The sequence below is a fragment of the Cryptotermes secundus genome, unplaced genomic scaffold (assembly GCF_002891405.2).
Source record: "Cryptotermes secundus unplaced genomic scaffold, Csec_1.0 scaffold47, whole genome shotgun sequence".
NCBI classification, from domain to species: domain Eukaryota; kingdom Metazoa; phylum Arthropoda; class Insecta; order Blattodea; family Kalotermitidae; genus Cryptotermes; species Cryptotermes secundus.
The window spans coordinates 1,762,745-1,788,734 of record NW_019721002.1 but is presented as its reverse complement, the minus strand read 5'-3'; the positions used below and the strand labels follow the sequence as shown (position 1 = coordinate 1,788,734).

Sequence of the window (25,990 nt, the reverse complement as noted above, 5' to 3'; positions counted from 1 at the left end):
GAAAATTCATCAAGTATATTTGATGACCAGTAACAAGAAACATGAATCGGAACTTTTGTAATGTCATCTGCTGGAAGAAAATACTTTCAAGAAATCATAGCACAATTCATATCATATATTCATAAAAGTCGAAGTTTGTTGAGTCGTTAGTCTTGAAAAAGAGAAGACATATTTAATGTCTACCGAATGTTTCCATGTAATTAGCAAGCACAAAGAGCATAATACAAGAATACTTATTTGTGTTTGATGGCATGTTTCAACTCCAAAACTACACAACATATTTTGATGAAATTTGGCATTGGTAGCCAGCATTAAAAGTTGTCGGCAGATGTAATTCTACCTCAAATGAGTGCATTACTATTGCTACCCAAGGTGAAATCAAAAGTTCTTAGTTTATATTTTAGGGTTCTTACAGCAATGAATATAAAAATTATGCTTTTCTTGGATTTGAATCTGCTGCCTCCATCTTCAGAGTAGACTAAAGATGACTCATGATACAAAAAGGTCAATTTTCAACATGATTGTGTTTTGGTCTGTTCATTTTATAACCTAAAACTAATCAAGGATGGCAGGGTGTTAGAAAATCAGTATATTTCAGTTTGCCCCTTCTTAACCTATTGTTCACCATGGAAGTTCAAGATGTACTAGAGAGGGCTTCTCTCTAGTCTGAGCTTTGGAATGTTGACAGCTGGTGTTTTATTGTCAGTCCATCAGGCTGGGTCATAATATTTTCCATCTAAGTTTAGAAAACAGATTATTATACCAACCCCATATCAACTTGTTGGTTCAAATCATGGCCGCAATACCGGATGTCCTGGCTGAGGTTACACAGGTGGGAAGAATATTGCCCATGGAAAAATTCAAACATATCCCTGAGAAAATCGCAAAGGCAAAGAATACAGATAGACATTTCAACAGAACTGCAAATTGTGGTGTCAATAAAACCCAGAGACTAGATACAAAACCATAGCCTGTACACTGCAAACACCAGTCAAATTCTGAGGTACTGTGTCCAAAATTTGCTAGATTTGAGTCTGTCATGGTGGTGTGAAGGTTACTGTCTTTTGGGATGACACCATGCTAGATGGTTACCAGCATTTCGGAGGAATCTGCTGCCTTCATCTTCAGGGCGGAATACATATAGAATTTTGTATGAGAACGTTTGAAAACCTGAAAAGCACATGGAAGAATAATGGAGATTAATCTTAAGGAAGTAGGCTGTGAGGATTGAAGAGAACTGGCATTTGGCTCATGTTCATGTCCAGCGGTGGGTTTTGTCATTGGCGGTGTCAGACCTTAATGTTCCGCTATCTGAGAGGTCGTAGACAAACTTAGTTTTCTTTTTCTGTTTGGAAGTTCATAGGACATTACGGTGCTTATGCATGGGAAAGGAACATGTGGACTATTGGAGTTGTTACATTTTACACTGAATTCAGATATAAATTATTTAAATTAGGTGCTGGTATATTTTATGAGACTTATGATGCTTTTTCAGGTTATAACCTTGACTTGTATTAGAAGCAGAACACTGTAAGACTGTGGTAGCTTCTCTCCTATCTGATCAGATCAGCCATTAGCATTGGCAGGTAAAAACCTGGACGTCTGTGGTGAGATTCCTTTTATTTTACCAGATATTTCTGGTCTTTACAGAGATAGCAACAATTGAAACTTAGGTTTAATGATAGAGATACTTTCACAAAGAATGATTAAATTTCTGGGTGTGGAGGAACATCGTGGAGCAAAGGAATTGCTCGAGTTCAACCTCGACATGCTTCGTATTTTGGGAATCTGGAAATGGGATGTACCTCACTGGAGATTTCATCGAGCATTTGCATTCTTGACTATTATATCACTTATTGTGTTCAACTTGACACAAATTTGTGATGCATACATCTACATTTCAAGCCTAGACCATTTAACAAAATTACTTCTATCTACTGTAGTCACAGTCCTTCTTGCAGTTAAGAATATTTACTTAATTATTAGATCTAATGAAGCATGTGAACTTATCAATCAGCTACAAAACAAATTTTTCATAAACAAACGACAGCCCACACCAGAGCAGACTCTCATCTTGAACAGATATGCAGCAAGGGCAAAACTTTATACCATCATAAGAAGCAACATAGCACTCAGCATAATTACATTTTGGGTTTTATATCCAGTTAAAGAAATGCTTGAGGAATATGTAGACAAGTTTGATACCCCAGAGTATGGGATTGACATTAAATCTAAGAGCAACAAAACCACCATTCTGCACTTACCATTTGTTGCATACTACCCATATGATGTTCCAAACAATTTTCTTCTTTTTATTCTAACCTATTTATATCAGGCATTTTGTGGATATTCTGTCTTTATTGGAATGTCTGCTTGGGATATGCTGTTCGTTTCCATATTTATTCACACATCTGGACATTTCAAAGCACTGCAGCACGCTTTGATCCACCTGTCTGATGAGGCTCTTGGAGCGCTACAACGTGATGAGAATCAGCTTAAGCTGCACCGATTAGCAGAACAAACTGACACTGATGCCAGAAGTGTGTGGACAGTGGGACTTAACCCACAAAATCATATTGAAGGTAGTGTAAAAATGAAGCTCCTTCTCAAGTAGATGAATGATATTTTCCGGTGACATTCACCTCATGGGCATAAGACAGGGACTGTACATCCAGAATTTCTGTAGAACAGTTAGTAAATTTGAAGAGTAGAGTCTACAGGGCCGTGACATGCTGTGGTTCAGAAAAGGTCTGACATTTCAGAGGATCATATTACCATCTGCAGGCTCTGTTTGCTGTGTGCTTCTTTCTGCTTTTGTGCTTGGTTTTTTCTTTTGGCCCAGAAGTTTTGGACGATATGTTCCTCCAAAACATTGACCTCTCTCGAAACTACATGGCACTGCAACCCAAACCATGCTTTTCATAGTCACTGCTGTGAGAATCTCAAATGTAAAAGAGTTTGTAAATATATAAGTTATAAGGGATATTACTTTGATGCTTTAACATTGTGTATGTCTCTTATTCAGTGGATATGGAATGTTCTTTACAAATTAAGTTTGTTATCTGTGATAATTTTGCAGGTGAAGGAACTGAAAATGACAGAGGAGGAATGCAGGCAGAGATGATAAAACAGAAGCTAGAAGAGAAGATGCAGCACATTCTCAATAACTGCATCGAACATCACCAAGCCATTTTGAGGTGAGGCAGATGACAGATCTATAACCTATCAGATGTTAAGATCAGATTCTTCCCTGTGTGGAAACTGCAGAATACTGTAGGCTGCCATGGTATAGCACACTACAAGTTGCAAGCATGATCAATATACAACCACATTTTGATATGGGCTACTTCATTCTTATTGTCAACCTGAGTAAATGAATTTCAAGTTCAGGGACAAAGAAGTATATACTTATTCTACATTAAAGAAGGAGGCAACAGAGTTTTACCTAATTTCTATGTTCCAGCTGACAGTAGTCATATTTTAATTTCCCATTTCCAAAGGCACGGAAACTTTAGGTTTCATAAAAGCAGGAATTTTTTTTTACCTGCTGAGCAACAACCAACATTTCCAAGAAGATTCTGCACTATGGAGCTAGTTTCTGAGTTTTAAATCTCCAGATAAAGCAAATGAATGCATTACACTAAAAACTTCATCACATGTAGTATGCTACATCATTGTAATTGTCTTAGGTAAATTACATTGCATGTATTAGGGCCATATTTGCATGGTATTCTAACATGTATGCAAGGAGTTGAGCATGACATTGTGACATAGTCTACTAATATATTGCAGCTTTGTTATGAAACTGGAAGCTTTTCTGAAACCAGTGATGCTACTGCAACTTTTTGTCAGCATGGTCGCCTTTTGTGTGATTTGCTTCCAGATGTCAATGGTGAGTCTGATAATTGCACAACAAAATAAGTTTTCCATTTTATTTGATAGCTTGTATGAAATAAGCTGTTTTTTTACTGAACTGGATATTCAGATATTCATAACCAAAAACTGTGGCAGTTTCCTTTTCCAGGTCATTATTTTTCTGTGCAAGATGTGCTCATACTGACCATTTGTCTGATGATGTCATCTAAACAAGAAAAAACTTTCTTCACTAGTGGAAAATCATATTCTCACATTATGTTGACACTCAAAGTAAAAATACAAACATAAAATGTGATGAACTGTCTTGGCTCAAAATTCAGTTTACAAAACTGCGACACGATGCAAAAATATTGTGTTCAGATCTGGGATCTGTATACCAGAATTAACTGAAGGTCTATTTTTCCGTTGTGTTATCATACTCTTGTTGACTAGAATTATCACCAAGTAAGTCAGAATGCTGAATTCAAAATTCATTATTAAAATTTCACATCCATCATTTTTCTTGATGTTTATTTCCTCTAGATATAAATCTAATGTTGTCAGAATGTGATTAGTTTAATTTATCGAAGGCTTAAACTGCCTACAGTGTTGCTCTGTGTTTCAGATTCAGATCCATACTGATGCCACAAAATTCGTGAAGTTGTCTGTCTCGCTCGTCTCTGCCCTTATCGAGCAGGGGATGTTCTATTGGTTTGGAGGGAAAATGCTAGAAGAGGTAAGGGGACTTTGTGTATTACTGATTCTCAGGTTCATTCAGCTGATATTTTCATGACTGCATAATGGAACTTTCTTCAGAAGTTGTCTGATTATAATATAACAACTATAATGGACATGTACACTATTCTGGAGGCCCTGTCTCTGTCTTCAGGTGGAAGGAAACAAATTTCTCACCTGTTTTAGAGTCCATCAGCAAGTTGCAGTTTTATCTAAACCCTTCCATGCTATAAACACTGGATATGTATGTCTATTGACATGATAGGTTAGCTATGGTTATTGACTCTAGATGGCATTTGGTTGGGTGAATTGATTTATTGAACACTCACATGTCATAACTACAAATAATTATAACACTCTAAAGATGACTGTAACTATAACACATAAAATAAAGTCTTAAATGTCTGCTTCCTTAGTCACTGTTTGGTAACAAATTTTAGATGCTTATGTTATCATCAGACTACAAAACTGTTGAAACTGGTCCCTTCATTGCTTCAATGCAGCTCTCTGCCATGTTTTTTTTTTTCATTCTGCTGATATTCATAAAGTATTCTTGGAGTAAAAGAATTTGCTCTGTGGTAGATATCTCTGACCACCTTGTGGTCTAGTGGTCAAAGTTCCTGGCTACAGACTCAGAGGTCCCGCGTTCGATTCCCGTTGCTACCAGATTTTCTAAGAAGTAGTGGGTCTGGAATAGGGTCCATTCAGCCTCCTGAGGATAATTGAGGAGCTGTTTCAAGGAAATATCGGCTCAGGTCTAGAAAACCGAGATTAACTGCCATGGGGATCAGTGGCCACACCATAGCTCAAGCGGTTAGTCGCTGGCTTCCCACCGCGACAGCCCGAGTTCGATCCCAGGTCTGGCGAAGTTGGATTTGTGGTGGGCAAAGTGGTGCTGGGTCGGGTTTTCTCTGAGTACTTCGGTTTCCCCTGCCAATCTTCATTCCGCCAAATTCTCCATCATCATAATCACCTGGGGCAGGTACAATCGTTGGCCGCTGTTCCGAGTGGATCCAGTTGGACTCCACCCCCCACTAAGTGAAACGGCTGTGGGGATCCTTTGCGCTGACCACGCGACATACTCTATCAGCTAAAATTGGCACTAACTTCGCCTACAAGCAGCAGTCGCTTGGTCGGTATAGTTCGCTTGCAGCCTACAGGCCACAAAGTTTGTAGATATCTCTAATATTCCATGTTGTCATTTTGAGGTGATTAGTAGTCTGTAATCTTGTATCACTGTTAAGAGATGAGGTTCATATTCTAGGGATATGCATCCAAGTTTGTCGAATTTAAGCTTCTCAGTCAGATGTATGTTGATCAAAGTATGATATGTATAGGTGACCTGTGTTAAAACATCACAGTTATATTACAGAGTTTGAAGACCCTGAATGCTGCATATAACTGTGAATGGCACACTGCAAATAATAAATTTAGGAAACATCTTCACATATTAATGGAGAGAGCAAAGAGTCCAGTGAAGCTGACAACTGGAGGTTTCTCAACCTTGACTCTTGAAAGTTTTACTAAGGTATGTGCAGTTGGGATATTTCAGTCACTGAAGTGACTGACTCTAGACTGGAGTGTTGTACTTTTATTGCATGATAATAACTAAAAGTACAGATGACACCTGAAGGTGGTTGAATTTATTGCTGAATTGAGTGTTGGATTCTCACATTAGTGACTGTGAAAGGTATGTGACATAAGAACACGTGGTTTGGATATAGCCAGTTTTTTGGAGGAATATATGACCATCTTCGAGGTCAAAAAATATGCCAGGAAAGAAGCAGTAGAAGTAGTTATCAAGCTAAGCTGACTTGCCTGCCGCCTTTGCTGGTTTTTTGGTTGGCTTGCTCTTTGACCCTAAACATGGAGACAATATGTTCCTCTGAAATTTCAGGTTCTCTATGAACTACAGTGTATTACAACCTAAAAGACTGTATGTAATCTTCAAGTGAATTGCTGTTTCTTGGGTTTTGTGGCGAGTAATATAAGAAAAAGTGGATTCTCAAGATCAATCAATGATTAATGTAGAGAAGGTTTATTAAATGCAGGACTGTCAATAATACAAATAATGCATAAGTTAATCATATGTCATTAAATTTACATAACTTAACCCGGTCTATGAGTGTGTATGAGAATTTAATATTATCTTGCAAAACTTCTCTAGAGTTAACTTTCATTACCTTAACCACGTGACTATCTGAAGGTTACCATTATGCAAGGTACTGCATATCATGAGAGGAACAAGATTGCTGGAGAAGTAAATGTTAGAAAAGTAATGCACAACAAATTGGACATGATTATGGTGCAATGATAATTTAATGCCCACAGTTCTAACTGTTCTTTCCAGTCTCTTCAATATAATTCTCTTTTTAACTTGCAGGTAGTCCAGTCATCATACCACTACTTCACTCTGCTCAAGGCAGTGCACGATGAACATAGCAACTGATGCTTACAGCTGGAAAAAAAAAAAATTACAAATATTTATAAGTTCTGCAGTTTGAAGCAAAATTACTGTGATGAAAGTCTTATGGAGAGAAATGAATGCGGACTGATGACCCCACATGAGAATATTTATTACAATCTGTGTTAAAAAATTATTATTTGACATATGGCAAAGCACCTATTTAAGGTTTCTTTGTGGAACAAAGAATTTTAAAGTCAAACTGAAAAATGAAATAGTGAAGATTACCATCTTCTAAAATGTTGCGGCAGGTAGCCTTCTAGAATGTTACCAGCGTTTCAGAGAAACTTGCTGCATATATCTTCAGGCTACAAAGATAGAGACAGCACGTACCTCTAGAATAATAACATTCTACAAATTATATGATCTCACATCTCAGGTGACAGTAATTGTCATAGTTTCTGTCATGAGAACCTCAAACCTTAGTGAGGAAAATCTTAAACAAATGAAATTTAACACTAATATAATTGACTTTGGATCATTGAAACTAAATTTTAAGTTAGGAAAATCTTGATGTTTGAAGAAATGAAGTTAAGAACTTTCTCAAATGGCAATAGAACTGAAAATTTAGCCTTTGGCGAATCTTTGTGATCCTGTCTTTTTTCTTTCTTGAACCCCAGCCTTAATTTGGGAATTATAGGAAACTTACGTTGTACTTAATCTGGATATAACACATCTTGGTGCCAGTAAATTGAATTAAGAAAAAAAGTGAACACCTCTTAAGTTTTTCTTTTTCAGACACAAGTGAACCTTAACAGCACACTCATTCAATACATTTTTATCGTGGCATTCCAAAAACAAAAAAATGAAATCAATTCTACAGCTAACGTATTATGCATATATTACAATCTCAGTCCATACTATGCCAGTTGTGGAAAATAGGACAAGCCAAATGTTCAACCCCACCCCCCAACAGTTAGGTAAAGGAAATTACCAAATATTACCACAAATAATTTAAAGTANCCCCCCGCCAAAAGTCAGTTGTCGCTGTGAGGGAAATTAACCTCTGGCGTTCACATACTACCTCTACTAGCCTCTGCCAATGGTTTAACGATGATCCGTGCCCATGGATAATACCACGACAATGATCACGGAGGAAATCACGTCAGTGGGTATGCTGACAGTGACGACGGCGGCGACCTCGGCTTATATGAATGGTGTTAAGACCGATGGCTGTTCTGGAAAGTAATGCACAGTAATCCTCTAAAAATAGTGAGAAAGTGAAGTTCGTATTTGAATCTTCTGAGAGTGGAATTTTTTTGTGTGAAACAAATTGTAATGCATATGAGCAATAGTTAATTAGCGCAACGCACCCTCAAACAAACTGTTCGATTAAGAAGCCGACGAACATGAACGGAGTAGAAAAAAAAGAGAAAAGGTTTTTTGAGGCCTATACGTTGAGCATTAACGTAACCAGTTTCATCCTATATAATTTTACTGTATATGACATTTATATGTGTGTTGCTGTTGTATGAGAAAAAGGCATTTTTTGGCGGTGTTGTTATGGAATATATACTAATAGACGGATTTCTTTTCATGTGTGCCTCCCAAAATACAAATTTGACATAGTTTTGAATGGCATGACGTGGACTGAACCGAATTTTTCGTACAGATGTTGTTGCATAATGTTTTAGAACACATAAGTGTCAATAAACATGGCAGATAAAATGAAAAAAGTTTTAACAGCAAAAGCACTGCAGGCGATTCAAGAATTAGATCAAGAAGGTTGTGTTACCACCTTAGATATAGGTATAAGGTCTGTATTTTTTGCATACAAATTATTTATGTTAGTTCATAAACCTTGTGGAGATAAATGAAATTTAATACATTCAACATTTGATTTCATGAAATAACAAGCCTGCTCAAGAACTCTGTTCGGTTCCTCTTCTGTTACATATTAGTTTTGAATCATCATTAATTGTCTCTTTGATATGTGCAGTTGTGATTTGTAAATGATGAATTGGCAAGGAGGTTAAAAGAAACTACCTAAATGCTTGGTCAAGCTAGCCAGTCTCTGGGCTGAGATTTGAACCCAGGATGTCCCAGATATGAATCAGGATTACTGTAATAATTGTTAATGCATGTACTTCTGAAGCTTTCACAGATGAACTTTAGCTTCATGATCTGGTTTGATATATAAGGTGTTCATGACAGTGAATATTAGATTTATGGCCATGGTCTTCTGGGATGTTTCAGACAAATTTTCTGCCCCCATCTTTTACCCTGAAAATGGAGGCAACAGATTCCTCTGAAATGTTTGTATCTGCTTCCCACACTGCATAACATCACATCCCAGATGACTGTAATTTCAGTGATCAGATATGGTTACAATTCTGTTCAAAATTTGTGTACACTGTGTGTATATGATGGTCACAATTGGATTGTAGATTGGTTCTGGAGGGGTCCAGGTCAGCAATGATAGCAGAGGGATGGCAAATATTGCACCACTTGAAAGAGTTCCAGCAGAGGACAATAGCAGAGTTGCTGAATGTTGCCTTGATAGAGAAATTACTGGGACTTGAAACATCATCTCGTAATAGGGCAGAGGTGCCGACTCTTGTAGCGTGGAATTTGAGTGTCTTGTCCTCGCAAGGTATGTAAGGTTTTGTTCTTGTTGAGGTCAGCTCTTAAATCATACACAGACAACTAATGGAAAAATTTCAGTTTGCATGTTGCTTGTCTTAATTTATTCAAATGTATGGTCTAAATTGTATATTGTGTAAAGAATAAGCAAACTCATTATTCTTGTACAGTCTAGTGTAAGAAAGCCCAAGGGAAAAAAGTGGGAACTTCAGTTATGATGAGAGTCTAATTCTTTTCAGGGCTTTCATCTGAGTTCTGCATTTGGGACAGGGGTGGCATTGAACCAACAAGTGACTGTGCATTTTTCTATGGAAATGGGAACAGTGCTCATTAATTATGTACAGTATTTTTTTGCACATAAGAGAATCATATCAGCAGTTAAGAGGGTAGAGTTTGTTAGTGACAGGATATTGTACGTAATAGTAAGAGGCCACTGGTGTGATATCATCATTCTTAATGTTCATGCCCAAACAGGATAACATTAATGATGTGAAAGGCAGCTTCCGTGAGGAACTAGAATCTATTCAGCCAAAGAGAGTCTGTGTTATTATGATTTCAAAAAGCATAAGCCACGGTGTGATGAAGGATGTTCAAACTGTCATCATCATCAGTAATCTGTCAAGACGACAGGTCCACAGTCTCTTTCAAAACAATTCCTCCAATTAATGCGATCTAGAGCTTTCTCCTTCAAATGACAGTATCCTCTTCTGTCCCCAAGGTCATCCAGCATCTTCTTACGTCTTCTTCCTCGTCTTCTTGTCACTTCTATCCGCCCATCTATCTTTCCTTCGATAGCTTCTTTTAGAAGGCAGTTTCTGCGTAAAACATGACCAATCCAATTAGCCTTCCGTTTTCTTATTTCATGTAGGATATACCTCTGCTCACTGACTCTAATTAACACTTCTTCATTTCTCACATAATCGGTCCAACTGATCTTCTCCATTCTTCTCCAACGTCAGATCAAAGGAAATAAGCCAAGCTGCAGTGGTTACAGGTTCCAAGAAGACCTGTATAGAGGAATAAATTAATTTAAGAGGGGTTACTAACCTAGAAGGGGGGCATGCGGTAGCATAGTTGGTTGAGGGGCAATGCTACATGCCGAAAGGTCGCGGGTTGAAGTCCCAATGAGGTCATTGGATTTTTTTTTCAGTTGACCTAATCCTTCCAGCCGCACTAGGCCCTGGGATTGACTCAGCCTCTAACAGAAATGAGTACCAGGAATCTTCCTTTGGGGTAAAGGGCAGCCGGCGCTAAGGCTGACAACCTTACCGTCATCTTTGAGCCGATTGTCTAGACAGTGTGGGACCCTCAACGTCTCACAACCCTATGGGCCTTCAAGGCCTGGTACAGGGATAGCTTTTTTTTTTTTACCAACCCAACCTAATGGTAACTTAGTGAAGGATGAGAATGGTGATCTGCTTGCAGATTCCCACAACATTTTGAATAGGTGGAGGAACTACTTCTTCCAGTTATTGAATGTACATAGGGTCAGTGATGTTAGGCAGATAGAAATATGTACAGCTGAGCTGTTAATACCTGATCCTTGCCCTTTTGAGGTTGAAATTGCCAGTGAAAAATCGAAAAGTTATAAATTGCCAGGTAGTGATGAAATTCTGGCTTAACTGATTCAAGCAGGAGGTGAAATATTATAATTTGAGATCCATAAGCTCATTACTTCTATTGGGAATAAGGAAGAATTACCTGATTCAGTTAGGAGGAAAGTATTGTAGACTATTCTAATAGAGTTTGGAGTGCCCATGAGACTAGTCACGCTGATTAAAATGGGTTTAAATGAAACATAATAAAATCCATGTAGGTAAATATTTGATAATTTTTCAGTCCAAAAAGTCTAGAACAAGGAGATGCTTTATCACAACTACTTTTCAACTTTGCTTTAGAATATACTATTAGGACGGCCCAGGAAAAGCAGGTGGGACTGAAATTAAATGGGACACATCAGGTGTTGGTCTATGCTGATGATGTGAATCTACAGGAGATAACATAGATGCCTTAAAGGAAAACACAGAAACTCCAACCCAAGTCAAAGTCATGTTACAACTGACGGTCATTTGCCATTCAGTCTTGGTGTTAAGCCCGCACCTGGGGCCCTAGACCAGATTTTTGTTACTATCAAACAGTTGTGAGTTTGACAATGTGGAGTGCCCTCTGTGACAAGAGGAAGGTTCTGTCTTTTACCATGTTCATAGTTAGTAGCACATGTCCTCTTATCTGTATATACAATTTTACATGTCAGCATTCTATATAGTCAGCTGATGAAAGTCCAGTTCCTTGTGGACACCTACTAACTTGAACTGTCATATGCTTGACCGCCACCAAGCTTAAACCTCTTACATTTTCTATGCCAGGCTTTGCCTTCTCCAGTGTCTGAAACCTTTGCATCTTCACGGTTTTGTATGACTTCTGCTTGTTGCCTGCACCCCCAGTTACTTCTCTCTATATAACCTCACCATGGACTCAACAGAAAACACTGCCTCCAGTATTTCCTCTATTGTTGCATGCATATCCATTGCCACAGAAACATGTTTACTCAGCTGTTGCCTCACAGTGAATGCCCGCTTAATAGCACCATCGCATGTTTACTGTCCCGTAACCTGTCAGTGGAAAGCTTTTCTTGTTAAACTGTTCAAGCTTTCAGCCTGTCCATCACAGTACATCTTGCATCTAATCTCTTTTTTATATATTTATAGTTTCTTGTTTTGCTGTGCTAGCCATGGAAGAAGCTGTAGGAAGCCTTATCACCGATTTCTTAAGAGAGAGTGTCCAAGGTGATATCAATGTACTGATCAGTACGTCAAAGCTTCTGTGTGAATATCCGCGCTGCATTCCAGTAGATGATGAACGTACAAGGCTTTGTGAAGTAGTGATAAGAAATATTGCAGAAGTACCTGTGCCCAAGCCCCAGCCTGCACAAGTGTCACAGCTCATTAAACAGGTATGAGAAATATAAGATGAGGGAAGATAGGAGATAAATGCAATGAAGTTTCCTCATGCAGTCAGCCAAGTCAAGCAAAAATAGAGTTCTAGTACTTTGGAAGCTCACTGTCATCGTCATCAGGGAACGTCATTGATTGTCATCAATCCCAGTTGAAGGCAACAGGGATAGTTCCTTAGATGTGGGAAATCCATTCCATCAGGTTGATTCCCTGAGAAGACTTGATTGCAGGTATAAAAATGATTGGCATGTGTAGCTCTACATGCTGTCATGTCACTTTATTGGTGGAATCACCATCTAAATGCATGTTATATGCCCATTTTGACAGTATAGCAGAAGTTTGGATCTAAGGGAGCCTATTTTTTTTATTGCTAGTGGGGTGGGACTAAGTCCCTTATACTGCAGCCACTTCTGGCCTATTGTACTGGCCCCAGATGATTGGTGAGGGTGATTGTGGATCAGTTGGTGGAATGAAGATTGGGAGGGGAAACCGAAGTACTCGGAGAAAACCTGTCCCAGCGCCACTTTGTCCACCACAAATCTCACTTGACCAGACCCGTAAGGGAACCTAAGAGAAACATGGAGAGATTACTAGTAGCCAAGTTTTTGTTGTAGAGTTAAAAAATGAACAAGAAGGGAGCTGAAGTCAGGACTTTGATAGGATCTGAAAGTAGAAATACTACAAGAAAAGTTGGTCAAGTTGAGGATGCAGAAGTACAGGCATGTGCAGCGATTATCAAAATGGAGGTATGAGATAGGTGATCATTTGGAAGACAGAATGAAATACAACAACGAATGAGTAGGGAAAGAATGACTAGAGATAAAAGAGTATGCTTTTTGAGGACAGAGCTGCAGATGGCTGTAGCCACTGATGTGCCTTTAAACCTACTCACACTCACTCTCACTGGAGAGTACAGGTAAAATCGCTTATGCACCATTATCAGTGTTCAGTAAACACATTTGTCTGCTCATCCATATTGAGTGAAAAATTGAAAGTGACCAGTGAAAAAACATTGAATTTGTTTGTTAATATTCAGTCTCATTTTCCTTTTGTTATTTCTGCACTTTTGTTGAACAGTAAATTATATTTTATGTACAGTATTTTCTGTATAATATGTAATATACAGGACAGCGTTCAATATGTCCTGTGTGTCACATAACAGTTAGTAGTTCAGTGTTCAGCAATTGCAGCAGCATGGGAAGTGTTGGTTTGTCTTGTGACTGACAGGTAGAATGTTTGTATGACTGGTGAACTGAGCCAACATTTGTTGTCCGGGTCATTGTTTACAGTGACTAATTTATTGATGAGGAGAACAGTCTGTGTTCTGTAATTTTGCTGTAATGCTTCTGGAAATTGTTGCAGATCATGGATCAGAGGTGAACCTCACTTGTACGATTCTAAATTGTGTGCATCACTTCATGAAACAAAAGTATGTATGTAGCTTTTTTGTTCCAGATGCAGTGCATTGGGGATCTGTTAGTCAGAGTTTGGAAAGACGAAGCAGGAAAGAGCAGTGAAGAACTCGTGTTCAGATCCCTTGGAGCCCTGCATGCATCACTGATTGACCTTCCAACTGAGCCCTGCCCCGCTTTGGCAGCTGTACTGCATTTGGTGGACCCACATCTCATCCCAAAGTGCGTGAGAGCTATTTTACAGGCCAAGCAGGGCCATTCTCGCACACTCCGCACTCTGTGTGACTGGCTTCTGCGGTGGCATCGTGCTGCCTGCCTGAGTCCCTGGGTTCTAGCCCTGATGGATGGCCTGGAGGCTGAGCAGCAGTGGGATGTGTTGAAGGAAGTGACACTGGCAACTGTGGAAGGCTTGTTTCTGGCTGTAATTCTTCCTGCTGTCCGAACTGGTGTCATAGAAGTTGTATGGCGTATGTTGGCATCGTCCAGGCACTCTCCTCAGGTTTTCCACAAGGTAACGTTGTTTGGTGGTGGTCCGATTCTCGTCCTTTTGCATCTTGCATCCCACTGGTCGTTTATCAGATATCTGTGGTCACACTGTAGTAAGATGAAAACTCCTTTTCTTTTTTCTGAGAAATATATTTGTACAATTATGCACATTTTAGAATCAGTGACATATTAATCATTAATGGAATTTATGAAGAACTTAAAAGATTGTAACAATTTTTGATAATATGTTGTGTTACTCTAATTATACAAAGACAGCATAGTTTGGTTACCAGAAGTATGGTCATAATGCAACATTGATGAGAAATGTGTGCTTACAGTGCAGGATAGTTCTTGTGTGACTGATTTAATTGTTGTTTTGTGACTTCACATCCCAGACAGCCGACCATTGTGTCCCACCAGTGAGGTACATCCCGCTGATTGAGGCATTGGGATGAAACCCAGACCTGAAGTCAGTGAGTGGCATACAACTGTAGCATTCAGAGAGCTGTATGTTCACTTGTGATAATTACCACTAAATTTGAAAATTTAAACAATACAAGAATAGTACAATACTAACAACCAAAGGCTTAGGAGACACAAGCAGAACAAATTCCTAAACGCTGTGTCTCTTAAGGATGGTGATCCATTAGAGAATGTTGAACATTAATTGTAATATTGTTGGCACTGTGGCTTTGTGACCTGTGTGTGATAAGTGATAAGTGTGATAAGCTTTCTGAATTTAGCAGTGTCACGCACTGGAAGTTGTTACTACATGTTGCCATATGCTGCAATTGCCATGTTCTGGGTGGCTGTGGCCGAAAGTAAGGCCGGAAGCATCCGTACGCTGCAGTTGATGCTGAAATGGTGCAAGAGTTGTGACACACTGCAGCAATTCATAGAAGCTGAAATTGCACATAATTATAGTTAAATCATGCATTATTCTTGTTTACTGCAGGTACTTAATAATCTCCCTACTGTTATGGTGCGGCTGCTCCAAGAAGGCTCGGAATCAAGCCGTGCCTGTCTCCAGATGGTGGTGAACATGACGTGTGCCATGATGGCTGCCTTTCCAAGGAATGATGACATGTATAATCTGGTGATAGGAGCAATGAAGGTGCCCTTATCTTAGAATCAGTTTGCTTTGATGTGATATTGTCAGATGATTGAGTGTGACTGTAGATGGGGTTTAGATTGGTAATTTGATTTATTGAACACTTACAGATTGTAACTACCAGTAACTATAGTGCTCTTGTGATTCACACTCTGCAATTCACTGCAGCACATGCTTAAGTCTTCTCAGTCTGCTGTCTTCACCAGATTTCTGGTAATGGCTTCCAATGGCAGACGTTCCCCTCAGTCTGGGTTCCTGAAGTGTCCCCGTGCCTCAATTACCAGCTTTTAACAGCGGCAGCTCACAAGGACTGACTCACAACAGTTCTCTGACTCACTCACTCTACTCCACTAACTCTCAGGCAGGTGGCCATCCCACACCAACATCCTGCCGTTCTCACTACTTTCTCAAGACTCTAGACTCTCTTGTAATCACAGCTGCCGTTTGTTGTATAGCCTCAGCACAGACCGCACAGAAAACACCTCTCCCAACAGTTCTTCTGTTGTTGCATCACGAAGCTATTGCATGGACCACGTAAGAACACTGTTTCCTAGTTACTTCATTGTTGTATGTTACGAATCTGTTGCCTAGCAACAGGCGCGTTTCAGAACCGTTCCCTAGGAATGGCTGTCTCTGCTGGCTTCACAGTTCTTGCCTTGATGAAATATGCCAAAATATGTTTTTGTTTTCTTGGGGGTGGAGGACAAAGTGCGTGAAGTGAATGCATGTAGTCGAGGTAATGTCCATCTGTTGCTTAGCAACAGGCGCGTTTCAGAACCGTTCCCTAGGAATGGCTGTCTCTGCTGGCTTCACAGTTCTTGCCTTGATGAAATATGCCAAAATATGTTTTTGTTTTCTTGGGGGTGGAGGACAAAGTGCATGAAGTGAATGCATGTAGTTGAGGTAATGTCCATCTCTGTGTTGACAGGTTTCATCAGTGAAACTGGTAAATGCAGTTTGATGTTGAGAGTTCACGTTGAAGACGAACTTGCACTGAGTCACCTTAGTACAATCCTTACTTTGCATCAATCTCAAACTGCATTTGTCATCTCAAAAAAGGCTCAAGAATTCATATGTATCAGTTATATGTGAAGATATGTTAATATAACTGTGTTCTCTTGGCTTATGTTGGCAGGACTGTTCATCTTTCTTTCCTCCGGGGCAGTTTGTGTCTGATGACATGCCGTCCTGGTGGAATGAGCTAGATTACACCATGAGTTGTAAAGCAAAAGAGCGTTCATCTTTAAGCCGTGTGGGGTTAAACAACTTGGGAAACAGCTGCTACATGAATAGTGTGTTACAGGCTCTGTTCATGACCCACAGGTTAGAAGCAGTGATTTTGTATTGATTGGTGATTTCATTGTTTTAGTAAAAAAAAGCAGTGAAAACAGGCTCCATACTAACTGCATCCCAGAGCAATGCAGTTACAGAACTGATGATATCTTGTAGCACTGTTAGGAGGAGAAAGCATCATGCCCATGTGTGTGTTGGATTGCAGGAGCCAAAACATTGTTAGGTTATTCGAGTCTGATGAGTTGTCAGCTGCATTTTTTTTATTGCTAGTGGAGTGGGACTAAGACCCTTGTACTGCGGCCACTTCTGGCCTATTGTACCAGCCCCAGATGATATAGGTGAGGATGATTGTGGAGCAGTTGGTGGAGTGAAAATTGGCAGGGGAAACCGAAGTACTTGGAGAAAACCTGCCCCAGCGCCACTTTGTCCACCACAAATTCCACTTGACCAGACCCGGGATCGAACCTGGGCCGCCGCGGTGGGAAGCCAGCGACTAACCACATGAGCTGTGGCGGGGCCTTCCTGTCAGCTGCATTAGTTTGACAATGAGACAAAGATCATGCATTGGTTTGAATGTGTTTGCTTGAATACACAAAATGAGAATGAAAGTGATGTGGTACATATGTTACAAAAACTTGCACAGTACCTCAACATCAAGCATGAAGCAAATATGGATACACAGGTCCAGTACGGAATGAACCTAACGAAACAGCTTGGTGGAAACACATCACACTCATTTTTAAATGGAATGGATAAAAAGTTAGTCTTTAAATTTGTAAAATAGAAATGTTGTCACTTTCATACAAGAAAATTATATCTGTGTTGTTGATTGCAGGTTCTGCTATGCAGTTTTGCAGAGTGATGTGCAGTCACAGCCATTACTCTCAGAGCTGCAAGCTCTGTTTGCACTCCTCCTTCACTCCCGGCGTCAGGCCATCTCCCCAACCGCTCTGCTGGCAGTGGCAAGACCACCAGGCTTTCAACCCGGCTTCCAACAGGACAGCTCTGAGTTCCTTACGTGAGATTTTCTTTCTTTGTGTAAAAAATAGTTATGTAAGCATGGGATTCATCATTGTCAGTACGAAATTTCAGGTAACCATAGCAACAGATTGTGGAGAATTAAATGTTGGCTCAGACATGTCATTCAGTAGTATGTGGGCCCCTAAAGGAGTGTGGGTAAAGCAGAGGAAGTTACCAGTATGAAAGTGTATGTAACGAATGAGGAGACTTCCTGTTGAATTCTCAGTGGGTGTTTCACTAGTACGTAAGTTCCCAGATTTTCACAGCGGCAAGAGTTCAGGTTATGGTCTTCTGGATTGTGATACCATGTAGTATTTTACATGGATACAAATGGTTTGGAGGAACATATTGCCTCTGTCTTCAGGGTCAAAATGCGTAGGGTGAGGATGTGGTCAAGACAGGTTTTGCAAGGTAGATGGACACTCAGATATCTATGGGAGGGAAGAGACATAGAGCCTGCTCCCCCTGCTATGGATCTGAGTGTCCACCTTCCTTTCAGCCTGCGCAGAAGTACTTTTGCTGCACCCTCACCACATGTTCCACCTGAATGTTCATATCCATGTACAGTATTGCACGTTGAGAAGATTGAACGCTGCTGTGTGCAAACAAGCAAAAGCACTTGTTCCTCAACTGATATGCAGTAACTTTTCCTGTCAGCATCACAGCATATAGTAGCTAAAACTGTATAACACTCAAACACTCAAACATAACACTCAAATTAATAAATTTAAATAAAAATTACTTAAAAAGAATTTGTGATTGGAATTTCACTATGTGGAAGTCATGGACAGACAATGCGGACTGTGTGTCAGTGTGTTTCAAATGTAGGTATGTGCTGGATGTGCTGCACGAGCAAGAGAAGCTTGTGACTACCGTGTCAGACGTTGCTGTCGTAGGAGGCAGACAGCATGAGGGAACTGAGGGTGGAGTTATGACACGCTGGACTACAGAAGAGGATCTCTCGAATCAGAACATCCTGCAGTGCAAGGCTACCTCTCTGGCTGATTTCACACAGGGTACATAATACAAATTCAAAATGCTTAAACCCATTTCTCCCCAGCTTTGTCTGCTGGTAGCAACATTGAAAGTGCATAACTGGTCTTTTGTCTTCCCGTATGCTATCTAAATATGTAGATTAGAATATGCAGATGTATGGACCGCCTCTCTGGTTTAGTGGTCAGAGTTCCTGCTTACAGATCCAGAGGTCCTGGTCCTGGGTTCGATTCCTGGCGCTGTCAGATTTTCTGAGAAGTAATGGGTCTGGAACGGGGTCCACTCAGCCTCGTGAGAATAATTGAGGAGCTACTAGAGTGGAAAAGCAGCAGCTCCGGTCTAGAAAACAGATTAACGGTCGTCGGGATCCATTGCGCTGACCACGTGACACCCTCTATTCGCAAAGTTGCCACTAACTTCGCTGACAAGCGGCGGTCACTCAGTCAGTAGTTTACTTGCAGACTACAGGCCACGGAGTTTGTGTTGTTTGGCTGTTTTTTGTATGGGTGTGAAAGTTGTTCCCTGACATAAACTGAGCATGTTTCAGAACAGGGTATTGAGAATATTTGCACATAACAGGGAGAGGAGTCTAAAGAAAATTACACATTGAGGAGATTCATAAGTTGTACTCCCTGCCAGATATTATTATGAAGATGACATGAAGGGCATGAAAGAGAAATGCATACAAAGATTTAGTAGGGAAACTTGGAGGAAGAAGAGCACTTAGGTCTTGGTATAAATTGAAGGATATTAAAATTGATCTTAAAGCAGTAGGGTAGGAGAATGTGTATTGGATTCATCTAGCTTAGGATAGGCTTCAGTGGCACACTGTTGTGAACATGGTAATGAATGATTGGATTTTATAAAATTGTGCGAATTTTCGTCAGTATTTGAGCCACAAATTAGCTTGTCGGGGTTTCTGCTTCATGGTTAGAAAGTGCATAACTGACGTCAGAGTATTCCTTGAGACCAAGGTCTGCATGGATGTGACACTGCATGCACTTCCAGAGATAGGAACCAGTGTTTATGAGGAACCTTCTGTCTCCACTTGAGTGTGAATGTGGAAGCAGCAGGTTCCTGTCTACCAAACTATACAGCAGGGCTCAGGAAAGATGTGTTCTGTCGCAGCCACAGGTGATGACGTGCATCAGCTCAGCAATTCTCACTCCAGCTCAACAGACAGCGGGATACAGTCGGTGTGTGGAGACGAGGTGGCTGTTACGGCATCTTCCCTAGTTCCATATGAGAGTTTGGTGCAACAGTGTTTCGGTGGGCGCTTGCTCATCAGCTTTAAGTGCCTTGAATGTCAAGCAGAATCAGTGCATACAGACCATTTCCGAGACATCCAGCTAGCATTCCCTCCTGGCTGCAGCCCTGATCATGAATTGCATATTCAGGTACTTGAACCCTTTATTGTTCCTCACAAAACTTACTGTCAGATGTCCTTCACTAGATATGTATGTTTGGCTGAAGGTGCAGGACGCTGATCCACAGACATCAGTCGGGGTCACAAAGGATAATCTAAAGTTTCTGACTCCTCCATAATGAGAAGTTACAGGAATACTTTTATTAGCTTTACCATGTGTGTGTCTGGAAATCTGTCCACGAATAATGAAAGAGAGCGACTTACAGTGAAGGGTCACCTCCCGTTCTACATCTTGTACGAGGAGGAAGTCCCAGATGGCAAGTTAAGGCATTTCTTGCAGGTTGTGCAACATTTGGATCAACCTCCTATCCAGTGGGTACCAGGGGCTCTTTCCCTGGGGCATGAAGCTGACGACTCTCCTCCAGCTAGTGCTGAGGTCAAGAAATTGTGGATCTATTCATCCACTTCCCCATATGCCTTCATGGCATAATGCTTAAATTTGTTGAGCTCAGGGAAAACTTTACCTTTTTTGCCATAGTTAACCCATCCATTACAGTTGTAGTCCAATAATTGTGACTGCGTGTTATGTTTCATTTTGGGCTTTTTAAATGTAAACATAAATCTGTTCTGCAGGTTGCTGACCTGGCTTCAGAACAAAATTATTTGTGGTGTAGCTGAAATGAAAGCTAGAAATCTAAAGATTGCATTGCATACCATCTCTTGTTTGTCATTGAATTTATTGGTAGTTAACGGCTGATAAATCGCAACTCTGGAATATGTGTCTTGCACACACCTGGGTAATTTGAGCATGGATGTCAGATTTCCATCTGCTACAGCTGCCTAAGTTGATGAGCCACAATTTGAATGTTCTTATGGAACGAGAATATGTAAAATTTAGAATCAGAAATGGCTTGGGAGTTTCTGGTGTAGGATCAACTTCATGACCATTGCTCTTTTTTTGTAGTAATCAGACCAGACAGGTTACATTTGTCTATGTTAGGTAGATTATTGGAAGAAACATGAACTCTTTGTAGGAAAGCCTCTTGTTGTTATGAATCATTTAAGATGAATGTAGTTACCACTTGACTGTCTGAAGTTTTCTATGTTTATCGTGTTAAATGTTAATTAAATCAAAAAGTGTTCCATATAAATGCAATAGAAAAGTTATACATGTACTTCAGGAGCTGTAGTTCTCAATATATGTCAGGATTAGTTTTCTGAGATGTGATGCCATATTATTTTGTAGATAGGTAACCTGCTCATGAACTCATACCCTGAAGATGGAAACAGCAGGTTCCTCCGAAACATTGGTACTTATCTACCCAGCTGCTGTAAACAATGTCACATTTGAGAAGACTGTAATCTTTACATGTATACTTTCAGTGTATCCTGTGATGTTCTTGAAAAACTTGATATTTTAGCATGAAGGAGTTTTTGTGAATGATTCAGGATGTATGCAGTTATGAGTCTGGAACTGTGGAGATGGGCCTTTACCAGAATATAGTGATAGCAAATCACAGAGTTACTCATATGCTGTGAAAATCTTTACTGATGTACGGGTTTCTAGACTATAAAATCGTAATGATCATCACTCATAACTGTATGATTTCTGCGTTCAGGATCTGCTGGATTACTTCGTATTACCAGAACAGTTGAGTGGAGAGAATCAATACCATTGCGACACGTGTGGCGGACTGCAGGATGCTCAGCGAACGATACAGATCCTTCAGTCCCCATCTCATCTTGTACTCACACTCAAGCGATTCCAGTTTAACTCAAAGACAGGACAGCGAGCAAAACTTCTTCACTGGGTTCAGTGCTCAGAAAGAATTGAGCTGTCTCAGCAGTTGTACAGATTATATGCAGCAGTAGTGCACTCCGGATCAAGCATGGACACTGGTCATTACTATACTCTGGCTCGTGACGAAACTCTCACGTGGCGGATCTTTAATGATTCATTGGTGGCACCGTGTAATCCTCCTCCATGGAACCCTCCAGATGCTCCTTACATCCTCTTCTATGCTCGAACTGAAGAAGAGCTGCAGCCCGCCGTTGATATGTCGGCCCTGCCTCCGCTCCAGTCGCACCTAATGGAACGTGTTCACTCTGATGATGTTGAGTGGCTGAAGGGAGAGCAGAGTGAGGAGAAGAGGTGCAGAAAACGGCGTAAGCAGCGTCCTTCACATAGTCCTGCCCGGGACAGTGATAATGGAGGAAACCCTCCAGGTGGTTGTGGAGGGGGCAGCATGGATGTTTCTCATAACAGGTTTGTGTTTTGATTCTAGTGTTGCTGCTAGAGCTCTAACTTTAACTGTGTACATGAAGAAACTGATGAATAAATGATGGTGCTGTAGATTATGGTTGTTATGCTATATGATTGCATTATTTATAAATGAATTTTGTATTATATGTATAAACAATACAGTTTTAAATTTGTATGAGTTGGAATTTGAATGTAATGTTATTCACGTGGCCCTTTATAACACACCTCTCATTTTCGTGGTGCCTTTTCCTTTCTGAAAGAATCTTCCAAATGCTGACTTAATCCCTTCATTGCATTACTGCTGTCTGGGTTCTCAGTCAATCTTGCAGGTTTTAGAATACTTTTCAAAATGTTCTGTAGTTGCCCTTCATGCTGCTGTAGCCAGGATCTCATAATGCATTTCCTTTCCATTACTCCCTCGTGGAGCTGAGCCCTTCTTGAGCGGCCAATTCTGCAGCTACTCGAGAATTTCCCAGCATTTTATGGAACCCGAAGGTTCATCACCGTGTTCACAAGAGCCCTCCACTGGTCCCTATCCTGAGCCAGATCAATCCAATCCATACCATCCTATATCTCCAAGATCCATTTTAATATTGTCCGCCCACCTATACCTTGGTCTTCCCAGTGGTCTCTTTCCTTCCAGCTTTCCCACCAATATCCTATATGCATTCCTCGTGTCCCCCATTTGTGCTACTTACCCTGCCCACCTCATCCCCCTTGATTTGATCATTCTGATTATACTTTGAGAAGAGTACAAGTTATGAAGCTCCTCATTATGCAGTTTTCTTTAACCTCCTGTCACTTCATCTTCATTTCCTTTCCATGGGAAACTCTTCTGGTCTTCTGGAATGTGACACCTGTAATGTGTTGGATAGGTACCAATATATTGGAGATAGCATCATCAGGTTACTACAGCCTGCAATTTTGATCCCAGGGGCGAGGGCAGATACCTCGTTTGCCCGCCCTACCAGCGCCCACAGTTCAGTACACATGAGTGTGAAGAAATTCTACATCTTTCGGTTTTTCTTGAAAGGAAAGTCCAAATGCAAACTGCATTTTTAAGATTCTTGTCACAGGAGGAAATTTGATGGTTCTCTGAAAGATACAGTACTAAATTTACTGTAAATTTGCATGTATGGGGAATGGAGTTTGCCGGTTACGTAAGGAACCCCTAGAGAAATCCAATACAGTTCTTGCATGAGAGTCTTCACAGGTAACACAGTGGAGTGATACATACGCTGTAACAAAATCACAAATTCAACTAACCTCTAGTGTGGCCACGCCATAGCTCAAGCGGTTAGTCGCTGGCTTCCCACCGTGGCGGCCTGGGTTCAATCCCGGGTCTGGTCAAGTGGGATTTGTGGTGGACAAAGTGGTGCTGGGGCAGGTTTTCTCCGAGTACTTAAGTTTCCCCTGCCAATCTTCATTCCACCAATTGGTGCACAATCACCCTCACCTATCATCTGGGGCTGGTACAATAGGCCAGAAGTGGCCACAGTACAAGGGACTTAGTCCCACCCCACTAGCAATAAAAAAAACCTCTACTGTAATCACACCTGTAAGAGGAAGAATGGGTAGTGCTGAACACGTGCACTGCAAATTTGCTTTTGAATAACTTAAAAAACGGTAAATTTTCTTTGAATTCTTTTATTGGTAGGATGAGGATACTGGGTAACTGCTGTAGCTTGATAATGAGGTCTGAATTTCTCATAGCAGTGACTATGAGAATGCTATCATCTGAGACCTGACACTGTGCAGTCTGGTAAAAGGTACTGATATTTCACACTACAGAACCAGTACTTTCTACCAGAGCATATATTATCACATCCCAGAAGACGGTATGTTCTTACAATTATACAGTTTTAAAACTCTGAATTAAGAATTAGCATAGGTAACGAAGAGTGCGGTCTTCTGGCATGTGCCACTCTAGTTTGGTGGACAGGGGCCTACATTTTGAAGGAGCCTGCTTATTACATGCCAGAAAATTAGATAAATGCAAATCTGTACAGATAATTATATTTTATAAACAAGTGGTTAGACATAGAATGCAACTTTAGTTTAAAATCCAAGCAATAATACATTACACCTTACAGCTCAATATATGTAAAAGCCAGTACAGCGTAAGCATCCTTCTGTCCTCATTCACATGTCACCCATCTTAACATTTTCCAGCCTAACCTGCTTCTGAAATAAATCGATGAACTGCCTTCATCTCAGACTCAATACAGTTGATATTTAATTTATAGTGACACCCCTCCCCCCTAATGTTCTCTGCTTAAGGTTTTCCCTCATTTAATGACACCAAGTCTATAACAGCTAAATTTCCTCAAATGAAAATATTCTTCAGTATAGTGTTCAGACCCACTGTTCCCCGTACATTATTTATTATTATTATTTTGGAGGGGGTGGGTTTCCCCATGAACTGCGACCAGTTGTTGATCTACTGTGCGTCCCCCTATAATTATTCTGCTAGGCGCCATGCCCTTCCAGTACTGGTGCTCACTATCAGCCCTGTTCTGCCAGCGAGGTCGGCCCTCTCTGGCAGTGGTCCCCAATACTTCCCCATCTACCGGAGGAATTGGAAACTACTTGGGCGGGAAACTGCCTAATTTTGCTCAGAGGTCTCCTAGAGACATGAGGATCTTTTACGTACCGTAAATCTATGACACGGGACACACGGAGGACTTGTTCCCTGAATTTTTCTGCCCTTAAAAATTCCACAACCTCCGCTGGGTTTGAACCCGCGTACCTTGAGTCATGAGGTGGGAACGTTACCCCTAGACTACGGAGGCCGCTGTTCCCCATACATACAACATAAGCTATTAGAAATTGTGGGTTTTAACTGTTTCATCGTAATCATGTTTAATAAATATCCTGTGAATTAAAATATGGTCTACCATTTGAAACAGGGCAGAAGTACAAATGTAGTTATTTTAACAGCAGTTTTAAACACAACGCTATAGTCCCTGAATACAAGTATACGAGGGTGTACCCAAAAGAAACCGAACTTATTTTTTTTTAAACTTATTTATTCAAATTTTAAGCACAAACCTTCAATCTCCTTCAAAGTACTCTCCATTTACACTAATACACTTGTCTAGTCTTTTATTCCATTTTTCAAAACATTGTCTAAATTCATCTTTTGAGATGCTTGACAGCGCCTCCGTCGTTTTTCCCTTCATCTCAGCAACATCAGCAAAATGTTGAAAAAAAGTTTTGATCATTTCGGGACTCTTCTTTCAAAGCACAGCATGCTTCCACGCGACCTTGTTTTTGTTCAGCAGTCGTGGCACGAATTTCACAGCCACCCTTTTCATTCCCAAATCTTCTGTCAAAATTCGCTGAACTGAGCTCCAAGTCACTCCCGGCAGCTCCACAATTTCTTCAATGGTCCATTGTCGAGCTTCCTTGATGATTTCACGAATTTTTTCAAAATTTTCATGTGTTCAGGCCAT

The 25,990-nt window shown here is 40.4% G+C and overlaps 2 protein-coding genes across 2 annotated transcripts; both read left to right on the top strand.

Moving 5' to 3' along the window:
- Positions 1-1,702: 1,702 nt before the first annotated feature.
- On the top strand, positions 1,703-7,136 carry LOC111873923 (odorant receptor 13a). The gene is made up of 6 exons (XM_023869022.2): positions 1,703-2,582; positions 3,080-3,197; positions 3,793-3,892; positions 4,481-4,591; positions 5,963-6,118; positions 6,974-7,136. Exons 1-6 carry the CDS (start codon positions 1,703-1,705, stop codon positions 7,037-7,039), a joined length of 1,431 nt encoding a protein of 476 aa, XP_023724790.1. The 3' UTR covers positions 7,040-7,136.
- A 1,030-nt stretch (positions 7,137-8,166) lies between these two features.
- On the top strand, positions 8,167-22,628 carry LOC111874323 (ubiquitin carboxyl-terminal hydrolase 35). Its single transcript, XM_023869720.2, has 10 exons — positions 8,167-8,810; positions 9,442-9,647; positions 12,367-12,590; positions 14,047-14,514; positions 15,445-15,603; positions 16,736-16,923; positions 17,729-17,911; positions 18,742-18,929; positions 20,035-20,303; positions 21,892-22,628. Exons 1-10 carry the CDS (start codon positions 8,710-8,712, stop codon positions 22,549-22,551), a joined length of 2,646 nt encoding a protein of 881 aa, XP_023725488.1. The 5' UTR covers positions 8,167-8,709; the 3' UTR covers positions 22,552-22,628.
- Positions 22,629-25,990: the final 3,362 nt, after the last annotated feature.